The sequence below is a fragment of the Falco naumanni genome, chromosome Z (assembly GCF_017639655.2).
Source record: "Falco naumanni isolate bFalNau1 chromosome Z, bFalNau1.pat, whole genome shotgun sequence".
Classification (NCBI taxonomy): Eukaryota; Metazoa; Chordata; class Aves; order Falconiformes; family Falconidae; genus Falco; species Falco naumanni.
Genome location: NC_054080.1, coordinates 63,086,491 through 63,099,376, shown reverse-complemented (window position 1 = coordinate 63,099,376; position 12,886 = coordinate 63,086,491). Strand labels below are relative to the sequence as shown.

At 37.4% G+C, this 12,886-nt stretch overlaps 1 protein-coding gene across 1 annotated transcript in view; it reads right to left on the bottom strand.

Moving 5' to 3' along the window:
• Positions 1 to 1,978: 1,978 nt before the first annotated feature.
• The window catches only part of ADAMTS6 (ADAM metallopeptidase with thrombospondin type 1 motif 6), a 158,658-nt gene continuing 147,750 nt past the window's right edge, over positions 1,979 to 12,886 (bottom strand). Inside the window, exons 24-25 of the mRNA XM_040580586.1 lie at positions 11,929 to 12,085; positions 1,979 to 5,400 (exon numbers count right to left, since the gene is read on the bottom strand). Coding sequence (XP_040436520.1) covers positions 5,291 to 5,400; positions 11,929 to 12,085 — 267 coding nt within the window. The 3' untranslated portion in view covers positions 1,979 to 5,290. The remainder of the gene's footprint in view (positions 5,401 to 11,928; positions 12,086 to 12,886) is intronic.

Here is a 12,886-nt window from a genome sequence, read left to right as displayed (position 1 = left end):
TCAGGTCAGATTTCAGTAATTTTCTGACTGGCAGCTATATGACCTCTGAGCATAAACTATGTGTCTTGTAGCCTGTCCAGCTCAATGAAAATGTTAGTGATGTGCAGAAATAGAAGAAAATAAATAACCTGTAGTGCTTAGGTAAAATGCCAGTTTAAGGGACACAGTATCCTTAAATGCACACCATACCACATTCTGAGAGGCTCGGTTTCCTAAACTGGACATGAACTCCTCCTTCAGCTGGGCCAAATATATTTGGGAAACTACCAAGTCGCTAGTACTATAGTGAACGTTGTTCTGTGGCTGACTGAGCCCTTATAAATCTGTTTGGGATTCCATCCTGATTACTGCATGCAAATGCTCTTACACTGTTCTGTCTAGGACAAAAATTGGAGGGACCACACAGAAGCAATGATCCATCCCTTCCACCTAATTGTTGTTTGTGGGTAAGGGAAGACGGCCAGATAGGGTGTCACTTCTTGCAGAATGACAGCCTCGGCTTAGTAATGGTCTTCTCTTAAGACCCTTAGATTGATGACTGGCTGAGTCCAGATGAGGCTCACAGGACTCATCCAAAGTCTGCTGCAGTAAACCTCCACAGAAGAGTCCTGGATCTTAGTTCCTAGTAATAAAAAATAACAAATAAGTTAGCAAAATAACCAGGGCCTGTTCAGCATTCTACAGAGGATATTTAAAAGTGTCTCTTGTAGGTCAGATGGCTTCAGAGAGAACAGGGAGCTTACTGATGAAGGAACGGCTGTGGGCTATAGCTAGGGAAATGAGGGAAAGGAAAAGCCAGTATCTCAGGAAAAGTAATGTCCACTGCCTCAAGAAATAAACTGAAAAAGTGTAACAGAGAATTATAATTGCAGGGTTGGCTCCAGAAGGAAGTTTAGGTGCAGGAAGAGCACATTTTCAGAAGACTGAAGGGTATGTTGTGTGTCAGGAATTCTGTAGTCAGCATGGGTGATGGTAGGTTTAAGGCAGGAGGAGGAAGAGGAAAAGAGGGGAACACAACAACATCTGTTTCGGTGTACCCAGTTTGTCATTATCATTCAAAATACAAACACTCCAGGGGGAAAGAATAACACTAAAAACCAAATAGCAGGAAACCTATCGGGTAGTAACTTGTAGTGTCAATGTATGGGAGGAAAGTCAACAGTTTTGGAATAACAGAGAAAACTGTTATTAGACTGTTATTTACTAAGACTATGCCATCTTTAACTTCAAATCTGTAGGGCAATAAAACTTTGTGACAAAGCACAAGTAGAAATACCTGTACCTTTAAAACAGGTAATTGGTTTTTTTTAATTCTTTTTTGTAAACAGAATAAAAAAGAATAACCAAAATTAGTAAAAACCTTATCAGAATAATGAAACTTCTCTACTTTTAACAGCCTACTCATAATAGTAGGGTGATTTTCACTATATCAGAAAGGAGATTTTAACTGAGAAACAAGAAGTATTTCATAGGACTTGATCAGAGATCTCCATACAAGGTTTTTTTACTGGAACAGATAAGAATCATCTCTCAGCAACAGTGGCACCAAGTCTTCTAATTTTCTTCTTTATATTAAAAAACAACATGTCTTCAGATAAACTTCAGATAAAACCTTAAAAGCTCAATGCAAGAAGGACATTTTATTGTTATTATTGACTAGCTGTTAATCAAATCATTCCAAGAAGTACAGGATATTTTTGCTGCCATTAATTTAATTCTTGATCTACATTACTGCTTAGGCTAAAATATCATCTAACAATGTACATGACCACGGTCTTGACTTTTCCTTTTCCTTTTTTTTTTTGCTGATATATGACAAACATTGCTGCTGCCAAGGACAGGATTGTAGCATAACATATAGATGTTACTTGGAAGAAAACATCTTGTATATATTTTGATGCATTTGATGAAGCAAATGGTAAGCATACAGAATTCTAGTAACTGTTAAATCAGGGAATAGACAACTGTACCATGGGTATCATTCTTAAAAGCTGCAGTTTTATTTTACTAAATTATCTATGTTAAAAACAAATCTGTGGCTGGTGTGGAATTTCACTGCATCAAGTGTTACAATATTTTTTTTCATTACAAGCAGGAGAATGCATGTAGAACAAGTGTTAAGAAACTTGACAATAAATTAGAATATAATTTACAAAAGCAAAAATAATAAAGTAACAGTGTACCACATTAATACTGAGTATAAAATAATAAGCAACTAATCACAATAATACAAAGGTAATTTCAGTCTGTATTATTAAGGATATCTATGTGACATTCACTCCATTACAAAGTTCCTAATGAAATGGACTATTTTTGGGTGTATACACCTTGAGGGGTTAATCTCTAGATTTTTCTTTCTGTTTTGATCTTCTTCTAGCTGATAGTGTTGCTCAGTGGAAGTACTGGCATCAGATTGATTTCTGTATTTCATATTCTACTATTTGATTCTAGGCCTGCCATATTTATAGCCTATACAAATAGTCCTTTTGTCACTATTTAGGAATATAACACTATTTAGCTTAGATTACATAGATGGCTACAGTGTAGCAGCAGCAATGAACTGTGCTGTGGAAACCAATTATTTCTCTTTGAATTATGTTTCATTTTTCAGTCTTAGTCTGAAGTGTTGCTTAGTTTGTAAATCCACATACATTCTGTGTTTTCCCTTTAACGATACAATTCAACCTTGCTCCAGGGAGTTCTTTAAATTCCAACCTCAGAGCTGTTAAGTTGTAGAGTAAACATCAGACTCCCTAGTGTTCTAGCACCAGTAAGAGAGCAAAATGTGTCTTTGGAAACACTCCTTTCAATTTTAATGTCCTAAGTGAGGTAAAAAAAAAAAAAAAGTTTCTTTCGAATACATAGAAAACCCTTTTCCTGTTAGCTGAAAAGACACATTAGCTGATAAACAAAATCATGCCCTGGAGAAAATTGGACCCTGATACAAAGAGGTCTGTTGCTTAGGGAATGCCATAGCAACCCCTTTCCCTTTCATTGTATTTTTGACCTAGCCAGGACATGCTAGCACCAAGGTGTTTTGTCAAAAGAATATACAAAGTCGATTCACTTAACAGAGAAGGACTGCATATTGCCCTTAATGTCTATGTGCAACTCCCAAAGACTGTGGGGTTTTTTATTTACTGGTGTCAGTTTTAACAGGAGTTGTTTACATGGTGATGAGAGCAGCAGATAAGCATATGTGAATACACATGAGCCAACTGAAAATGAATTCCACTGGTCACAGGCCTACAGAAGTGGAAATAATGGCAAGAGGTAGCAGATGACAGGAATCTGATGGTCATGAACACATGGGCTACACAAAACCCCACGGACAGACTGTCAATATGTTGGAGGGATTTCATAGTATGAATCCTGTTAACAATACTTATTGTTCCATGTTAATTCACATTAGTAAATAGTGTGCAACACATTTGGCTTGTTATTGGTAAAATACACTGGTACGCTTCAATCTTGTATTTTGGAATTATTTTTCATGGAAAAGAGTACTTTTTAAAAAAAGTGCTACTTGAGTTAGAATTTGTAACACATTGTTCATGTAATTTTAATTGCATTACAACAAAGGAGGCATAGCTGGACACAAAAGCACTTAATCAAGTACCTGCTGCAAAATGCAAGTGTTCAAGTACAATATATTAATATAAACAAGTACCTACTTTTCTTACCTCCTTATTGAGTCTGTTACTGAAAAGTGAAAGGGAAGAGGAACAAGACAATTAGCTTTTTTATAGTAGATTCCTGAATGTTTGGTTTCACATTTAAAAAGCCAAGTATTTGGTGACTATTAAAAATATGGTAATAACAAAATAAGTGGAGTATGGCAGCAGAATAGTTAAGGTATCTGGTTACTAATCCAGAGGCATGGGTTTGTTCCAGTCTCATGCTGAAAACTGCCCCTAGCTTTAAGTATGGTCTAGCTCTAAATATGTACCTGGGCATTTAGGGTAAGGTGGCTAGACTTCATTCCAGCCACGCTTTTTCCAGTGTGCCTTACTCCTGATAGTCCAACAGGCCTCTTGGCTCAAGCACACTTTTCACTTCTCATTTGAACACAACCTAGATACCTCCATGAGTTGTTTTTCTTTGGTTGTAAACTTTGCCCATGCGGATGGGTTCGCCTGAACTGCACATTCACATATTCTTCCTCACAAACAAATGTACTTCTGCTATGGTATCAAAGAAGGGAATACCGAGAATCCATTTTGACTTTCAGCTTTGCAAAGGATGGTTGCTATTACACAGTAGGCTTATCTTTTGCACTGGAATTCCTTAGTTTTGGAGAATCATAAGTAACAAGAAAAACAGATCTAGATGCCCACAAAGTTGTTTCTTCTTTGTGGCTGGTGTTGTAAACAAAAGTGTAAGTTCTAAGCAACCTATATAGCAGTAGTGAAGCAGCTGGCAACATGGTCTTCACCACTGCTGGGAGTCTGCCTCCTCCATGATTTTGAAATATGTTCCCTTTCAGTGGAAATCTCAGCTTCACTTGTACAATGGTAAGATGGCTATAAACCTGCAACACAGATTTAATTTCGTTTCATAGCACACTTGTATTTCATGCACCACTGCAATAACTGTTGCACCTCTTAAAACTAAGTCCCTCATGGTTGTTCGGTTTAGTATAGCTTTATATATGGCTCACAGCAGTATTCAGGAAATATGGATTACTCCAAAGGGAATTAGGTGGAATGAAAGAAAAATACATATTATTTTTTTTAATTTCTGCTCCTTAAATAACATTTCCAAGCTCATTTTATAATTTAAATTGTGGTGCTGTGTTGTGAGATAAAATAGTTAACATTTTTAAGCTATGACTTAAATTTTTTTTTTGATTCTTCTTTACTTTCATAGTAGACCAAGTCATAACAGCTACATTTTAAACAGTTTTAAATACAAATGGATTCAGTGTCATTGCTAAGTCCATAATAAAAATTATTTTAATGGTCCAAGGAGGTAAACAGACTATTGGATTTAGTCAAAAGAACACAAATGTTCCACAGTAAGCTATTCTATATGTGTTGTGTGGATCTTTCCAATTTGGCATGCCCTCCTTATACTGTGTCCAGCACTTTGGATTAATAAATCCCACTTCACAGAAGTTAAAATAATATTGAAATCCTGTCAGCTGGGGCTGACCAGTGGTTACGTTTTCCACAGGGTAATGCATTTGCAAGGACGTCAATCTCATTGCGTTGTGTGACTCTCTTCAGTGGACACTCTGACACTCTTCCACAATGGTAATAACAAGGCACATTCTTGTGCTTTCTGTGGGTCAGTGTCCTTGGCAGGTCTTGCAGCACATCTGTCTGAAGTATGCTCGACTGCAGAACTTGAACTTCAGCACCAGTGGGCAATATGCCACTTTGTTCACATCTTTGCACTCTAATAATTAAAAGCATTAAAGAGAAAAAATCAGAAATAAAAATTAAATTACGATGAAAATTTTACGTTTAACATGTTGCTTCTCTATCCAGCCACCTTGCCCTGTTTGTAACTACTCTTTCTAGTCCAGCACTGTGCACACAATATATTTTAAAAAGCCATAAACATGTTTGCAGGGCTTCTCCCCCAGACACTTAGAAGTGTGCCTGCTTTGTCTTGGAAGAATTATCATTTATTGGGATAAATGATCACTTTAGACAGCTAGGAAATACAAGTAATTTTTCTTACAATGCTTTTACAGCTTTTTTCTCAGGAGTTATTTTACCCATCCATGAGAGGTTATCCAAACAATTCACGCTATTTGGTACCATGCCTCTGCATTTGTACGAATCCTTGAAACAGAATGGGCACTGCAGCTAACAGGGATGGGGAAAATGATGAGTGTTATGAATAAATGCACCAACAGTGTGAGTTTGTTGACTGGACTGAATGGTGGACTATATTTTAGGCTTTGTTCCATACATCCCCAATTTCTTTTATGTAGAAGAAAAAGCCATTACTATGCCCATAACAGACATGTAAGAGGTTTTTTTCATAGTTGCCTTTTCCCTATATGCTGGGCTTACTGCCTTAGCAGCCCGTCATACTGGCAGGTAACTCTCCCCGGAAGAACAAAAGCTCAACCATGTGGAGGAAGGATTCCTTTTCTGTCCCACACAGGTTGTATCTAAAGTGACTTGTGGGGGTACGTTACAGGAGCACTGCTGGAATACACTGTGGTTCTCCTCTAGCTAAGTTTCCTTTCTGTGTAAAGAAGGTGTGAATACAGAATGGAATAGTTTGGCCCATTCCCAGTTTTTATGCTGATATAGCTGGAGATAAAGCTGCATCTGTGAGCTCAGGGGCACGTTCTGGTTCTACAACTCAGATGTTGCTGCTGCAGATTTCCTTTGCACTGGAGTGAATATTATGACAGATGCCCAATAGGGGATTTTTAGTTAAAAGCATTTGCACAGTTCCTTCCAGACTGATACTAAAATAGGACTTTGGCAAGGAGCTTTGCTTCACGTGTAGGAAGATGGAAGAGATGTATACAGAGAAAAAGTAAACCCCACAAGTTTGAATAACAAAAATTAAGTGATGGGAAGAATGAAATTAAGATTCATTTTCTCAGATAATTTGTCTCAAAAGAAAGCTCTAAGTTTTTACTTTTCAGATTGGATTTGATACTGGCTTCTTCCTACAATCTTTCTCAAATTGCAATAGCTATAAAGATAATGTGAAAAGGGTATGAACTAACAGTACTTCGACCATTATCATTACTTTGTATTGATTTCATATCTAGAAGTGCAGACTAGAGGGCAGGATGTTGTTGCTCTAAGGCATAACAAAACAACAACCCTTGACTCCAAGATGTCTGTAAGCCAAACATGAAAGAGACAACAGACACACCGAACAGGCAAGAAAAGAAAAAAGTAGTAGTGAAACAAAGACAATCAGCATGTACCATTTTTCAGCTCTTTCTGTTTGTGTTGTTCTGCATAGAGTTTCCTAGTATGTAATTTTTGTGTTGGAACATGTAGTTATGGATGATGTGTTCATGCTGCAAGCATACATGTGATGGGTTGACATTGGCTGGATGCCGGGTGCCCACCAAGCTGCTCTATCACTCCCCTCCTCAGCAGAATAGAGGGGGGAGAAAATAAGGTGAAAAAACCCCTTGTGGGTCAAGATAAAGGCAGTTTAATGAAGCAACAGCAGAAGTCACATGCACAGAAGCAAAGGAAAATAGTTGTTATTCTCTATTTCCCACCAGCAGACGATGCTCAGCCACTTTCCAGGAAGCAGGGCTTCAGTACCTGTAGCGGTTTCTCCAGAAGACAATCACCATAAACAATGAATGCCCCCCCCCTTTGTCCTCCTCCTTTCTCCTTAGCTTTTATATCTGAGCAGACGTTACATGGTATGGAATATCCCCCTGGTCACTTTAGGTCAGCTGTCCTGGCTATGTCCCCTCCCGGTATCTTGCCCCCTTCTCCCCCCCCGACTGGTGAGGATGAGGGGAAGGCTGGAGAGACAGCCTTGATGCGGGGTGAGCCCTGCTCAGCAGCAGCCAGAACCCTGGTGTGTTATCACCACCGTTCCAGCTACCAAACCAAGCACAGCACTGTGAGGGCTGCTGTGGGGCCCAGCAAGACCCAATACAGTACTACAGTAGCAAGTCAAGTGCAGATGAGGATCTTTAGTATTGGAACCTAGGCTAGCAGCAGTGAGGCTGAACCCTAGTATCTGTACTGAATGGTATTTTTTAATTTCACTAACCCAATGTTTTATGCACTACTTTCCTAATTTTTAAATTCTCAAATTGGAAACAGAGTTGGGCACCAGGAGAAAAGACATCTGGGGTAGCTGGTTGAAAGAGACATGTTTCTCTATCATACACAGTCATTGTGTTTCACTGTTTCAAAAACCTTCCAAAAGAGGTCAAATATTTCTCCAAGAAATATTTCAGGTCCTTGTGTTTGTGAAGACTGGGAATATAGGAGACAGATGGTGAATTATAAATGAAGTAAGGAATAAAAAGGTTCACTTCATCTTGATGAGAAGTAAAAAGTTCACTCAGCCCCAAAAATAACCTCATACACATTGCATTTAGTCAAATACAGGTAAAGCCACTAACTGCATTTCTGCTAAAAGTAGGATTTGAAATTATCCTATTTCATGTTTCTTTGAGTTATTCTTCCTTTTGACTAAAACTGGAACCTGTCCAGCCAATGCCATTTGGACAGCAGTGAGACAATATTCTGGAAGTTGCCCACAACTTCTGTTTTAAAAATCAGTTTTGAAATAGATACAGTGGCTGATGAAGTAGCCTATTCTTCATAGGACTGTGGTTGAATGGAAGAGGTTTAGCAGAGGCCTTTTTGTTCCTAGTAACTACTGTTAATAAGTTTCAGAAAGCTAAACATATTAAACTCTCCCTTCCTGAACTTTTGTGGCTAGATCAGACAATATTATGATATTTACTATCACATTACAGTAATAAAGTCACAGAAAGTCACTGTGCCTTTCAGCTAAAGAGACTACAAAGACATACCACACAAAGCACAAGGAAAACTGAAATGACATAAATAGAGATAAAATAGAATTTCAGGTGAAGTTTCAGATGCCCTTTAGCAGTCTAGACTCAGCAGATGTGTGTGTGTATATATGTACTTAAGACAATAAAATAATTCTGAATACATTTCAAATCATGTGGTACCTGCTGCCTGTAGTTCACTTCTAGCAGCAAATGCATGTTACCCTCCTCAGTGGCAGCCTGTCAAAACCCCATCTACAAAATTCTAAATCACAAGTCAAAGAAAACAAAGAGCTAAAGCAGATGTAAAATGTGACACGATGTATCATAACTTCCTTTTACTATTTCTGTATCCCCAAAATTTTGAGTCTTATTTTATGTAAACAACCTGCACTTTCCTCCAAACTTTACCAACATGGTCATTATACTGCAAAGTGGCTCAAGCTTCCTCAAAATCATGTATATTCTTTGCTTGGGTTAGCGAAATTAAATTGTGCAGGAATTGTGTAACGGGTTCCACAGGCAGTGAGCACTGGAGTTTGGTAAGTGATGGGAATCAGGTGGTTTGCTGGGGTTTGAAATGGGAAGGGAATCCCCTCAGCTACAATCCCCCTGCTGCAAATCAGTGATCTGGAGCTGAAGTTGCTTTTGGTCCACACTGGGGCCCGAAGCACGAGGCGATGCTACGTGTGGCATACAGACAAAGTCTCTGCATGTGAGCAGGTATGCTCCACTATGTACGCACATTCCCACCGGGCAGAACACTCCCTCCCAGAGACCTGACTCCTTCCCGAAACCCAAATGCTGATACACAGTTCACACCCCGCTGCACCGGGAGAGAGACAGGAGTGAGCGTACAGGCACAGCATGCTCCTCTCACAAATACATCCTCGAAGAAATATCAGAACTCAAATATTTCTTTCTCAGAATTATCTTTCAAAAAATAGTTGTGCTCTTTAGGATTAGTTACTTCTTGAAATCTAACAAGCTTTCCATCATCTGTTGTATGCTGAAAAAGATATGCCTCTCTGTTTAAAGGTTAACACCACCAAAACAAGAGATGCAAACTCCTTGTGTGCAAGAGGATTATTGTAAGGCAGAAAATATGCAATATACAGACATTATTGTGCAAATCCTCAGTTTATGCTTCTTATATTCATTATGTAATAGCAGCTTTGAAATGTGTATAAGTTAGAATATGTATTTAAGAAATACTCACAGAAGTATTGAAAAAATACCATGAAGACAAAATCTTTATCTAATTTTGGGATAGGGCACCCTTATTACTTCATGGATTGCAGCAACAATTTTCTGGAAGGATGTAGGTATTTTAGATTATCAAATGATCTTCAAGATTACGTTAACTTTTGAGCCATCTGAGCCACTTAACCATTTTAAAATGATCAGTGGTTTCCAGTAAATACCTTCAATGTGGGACATAAGCAAAAATGGGATGCTAAGTGGCAACATGTTGGGAACTGTATCTGTTGGAAGAGATTGTGCTGTATCTCTGTTCCTAACTGTGCTAATGAGGCTGCACGGCTGTCAGTAAGGCGGCTCACGCCTGACCCACTCAGAGTGCAGGCCAAAGAGCTGAAGTCCATCTGGAATACTGTGTAAGTGATTTTCAACATTTCTATTTGTGGTCCCCAAAAATTTTCAAATGAAGTCTGTAGGTCCCTCAAATTCACTATGACCAGCAGGCTTACTGTTCAGTTACCCTGCACAGTTCCACTGTAAAGAAGTGTATGGCCGCCCAATGTCCATATATCACACACCGTAAACCCCTAATTGTATTCATCTATAGGAGATTAACATTTTTTCCTGATAATATTGAAGAATTACTAATGTAATGAATATAAATAACAATACAACCTTGTCATCTTGAAATTAAGAGGAGACTGGGACTAAATCATGCCCACTTTGCCACTTTGGAAAAAGTCAACATCTTTGTTTGGAAATAAAGTATCATTTAGCCTTTGAGCTTTAAAGAGCAGAAAGTTTCCTAGATTGATAATCATCATGTAAAGATTACTTGAGAGTACTAAGCATAAGAATGGGAATTAAAATAAGCAAGGAAAATTCTATTATGAAGATGCTTTTCAAATGACAACATGGAATGATAAGCCTCTGTTTAAAATCAAATTTCCAAGCAGTGAATTACAGTGCTTGTACACTGAATAATAAAGTGTATTTCTGGGAGATTTTAGTATGCTCCCATTTCATCACAGACATCTCCATTTGACAGACTTTTATGACAACTTTGAATCTACGGTGTGAACTTGTACAGTAGGTGTTGAATGAATACCAAATCTGGGAATACTGTACCATAAATTTGCTCCCTGCCCCCCCAGCCCCCCTGTTGTTTTTTTTTTTTTTTAATTATTTAAAATCAGAGTATTTGTTCCATATAAAGAGGATAGTATTTGGAGAACCTGTGTAGAAGATACTCCATTATTTACCGCACAGAGATTAGTTATGTTAAAAAGAGCAGCGGTATTGACATTGCAGTCAATTACTCAAAATTTAGGAAATGTCAACATTTAGGGAATAATTGTTTTAAAAGACCTAACGCTGTTGTGCAATCTTTCTTAAATTTTGGACATGTGTGTTTTGGTAATTTTTTATTCCACTTCCCCTTCCACACAAAATGGAATGTACTCATCTGGTGAGTAACTACTCTAAATTTCTACAATCAGTGAAGAAACTTTGGGGTTTTACTGCCTAGCACTCCAATTCTACTTTGAAGACAGCATTTCCTAATAGGTTGGCTTGGACAATTTATGAGTTCAGATCTGGAGCCTTTCCTAAACATTAATAAGCTTACTTTGACATTATTATCTAACATATCCTCTAGCAAAAAAATGTTATTATGAAGCTAGTTAATAGTCTGATTAAATTAGACTGTATCATGTAAAAAAAATGTAATTATTTTGAACAGTCATTACCAGTCCAAGAAAATAAAAGTTACGTGGAAGCTGACAAGTAAGTCAAAGTATAAGAACAGGCTTGAAACATTGTGTAGCACTAAATCTGTGGTCCCAGTCTTTCAATGAATATGTAATTAACTATTTTTGCCACTACGTTGTTATGTTAACCACTGATGGAGCAGGTCAGGGATGAGAACTATATCATGCTCCCCCTGGTCTTACGGACATTTCCATTAAACCAAAAAAGAGACTGGAAAATTAATGACACAAACCAATAGTATTTTGTCCATGACTTAGGCTACATATTTTAAGGGTGTTTTTTTTTTAAACAAAGAACCTGCATTTAGCTTTTTATTGACTTCACCTTTGAACTACAATGACTAATTAGAAAATAATTATAAAAAATTCATACACAGTCTGAGATGATGTCATGTAGACTTTTACTAATAAATTAATGCAGTAATACTGACCATGCCATTTTACTCTTTACAGAACGTTATATTAAGATGGCAGACATACCTTCTGTGTTGGAAATGGGAGTATTGTCACATTTACTTTCACACTGCTGCATTGATGGAGGTCTAAGTGTTTCTGGACACTCGCTAGATGCTTGTCCAGTGTATGAGAGGCACTGTACTGTTCTCATCTGCTGCCCAAGACCACACTGTGCAGAACACTAGAAATAAGAAAGGTACAAAACTAAAACAACTTGGATCCAATTTTTAAATACAGAACAAGGTAACAGGAAAGCAATCAGGAACAGTATAAATGGACAACCTTACAAAAGACAGGCATCTGAAGAGATCTGGTTAATACAAAGCATAATTTTCATAAAATAGTTTAGATATTATTTTTTTTTGACAGTATATGGGAACACTTGTCTTTCAAAGAAAAAGAACCACAATGCAATGTTGGCTCCCAGAACAGTTCAGATTTGAGGTATAGTTTAAACTATTTCATATATCATGTCTGAGTTTAAGTGCATGTTTTCAAGAGAGCAATAATCACTTTAGAACAAAGAAGAAAAAACAAGGAAAACAAGACTTCAAATCTGCTACAAACTTTAAGGAAAAAGGAAACTATCTTTAAAAATATATATACTTTGCTGTTTCAAAACATTTTTAATTTCTGTAACTAAACAGTGGGTTTAGTACAATATCAATTTAAGATAAATGCGCATCTGGACAGCTACCATAAAAGAAAAGCCATAATACCACAAATGATTGTACCCTGGTTAGTTAAACTGAACTGTTTTATTTTCATTAGTGCCATTACTCAACAAACTTAGAAAATAAAGCATCCACTTATTACTTTAAAACAGGCCTTTAATCATATGCGAAAACGAAGAAAGAAGCAAACTCAGTGTATCATATTTAGAAACACTGCATAATGGTGGCTATGTTCAGCCTGTCCTGTAACAATTTATCTCTCTGTCTGGTAATTTAGCACATTTTATGTAAAATTATATAGATCTCAA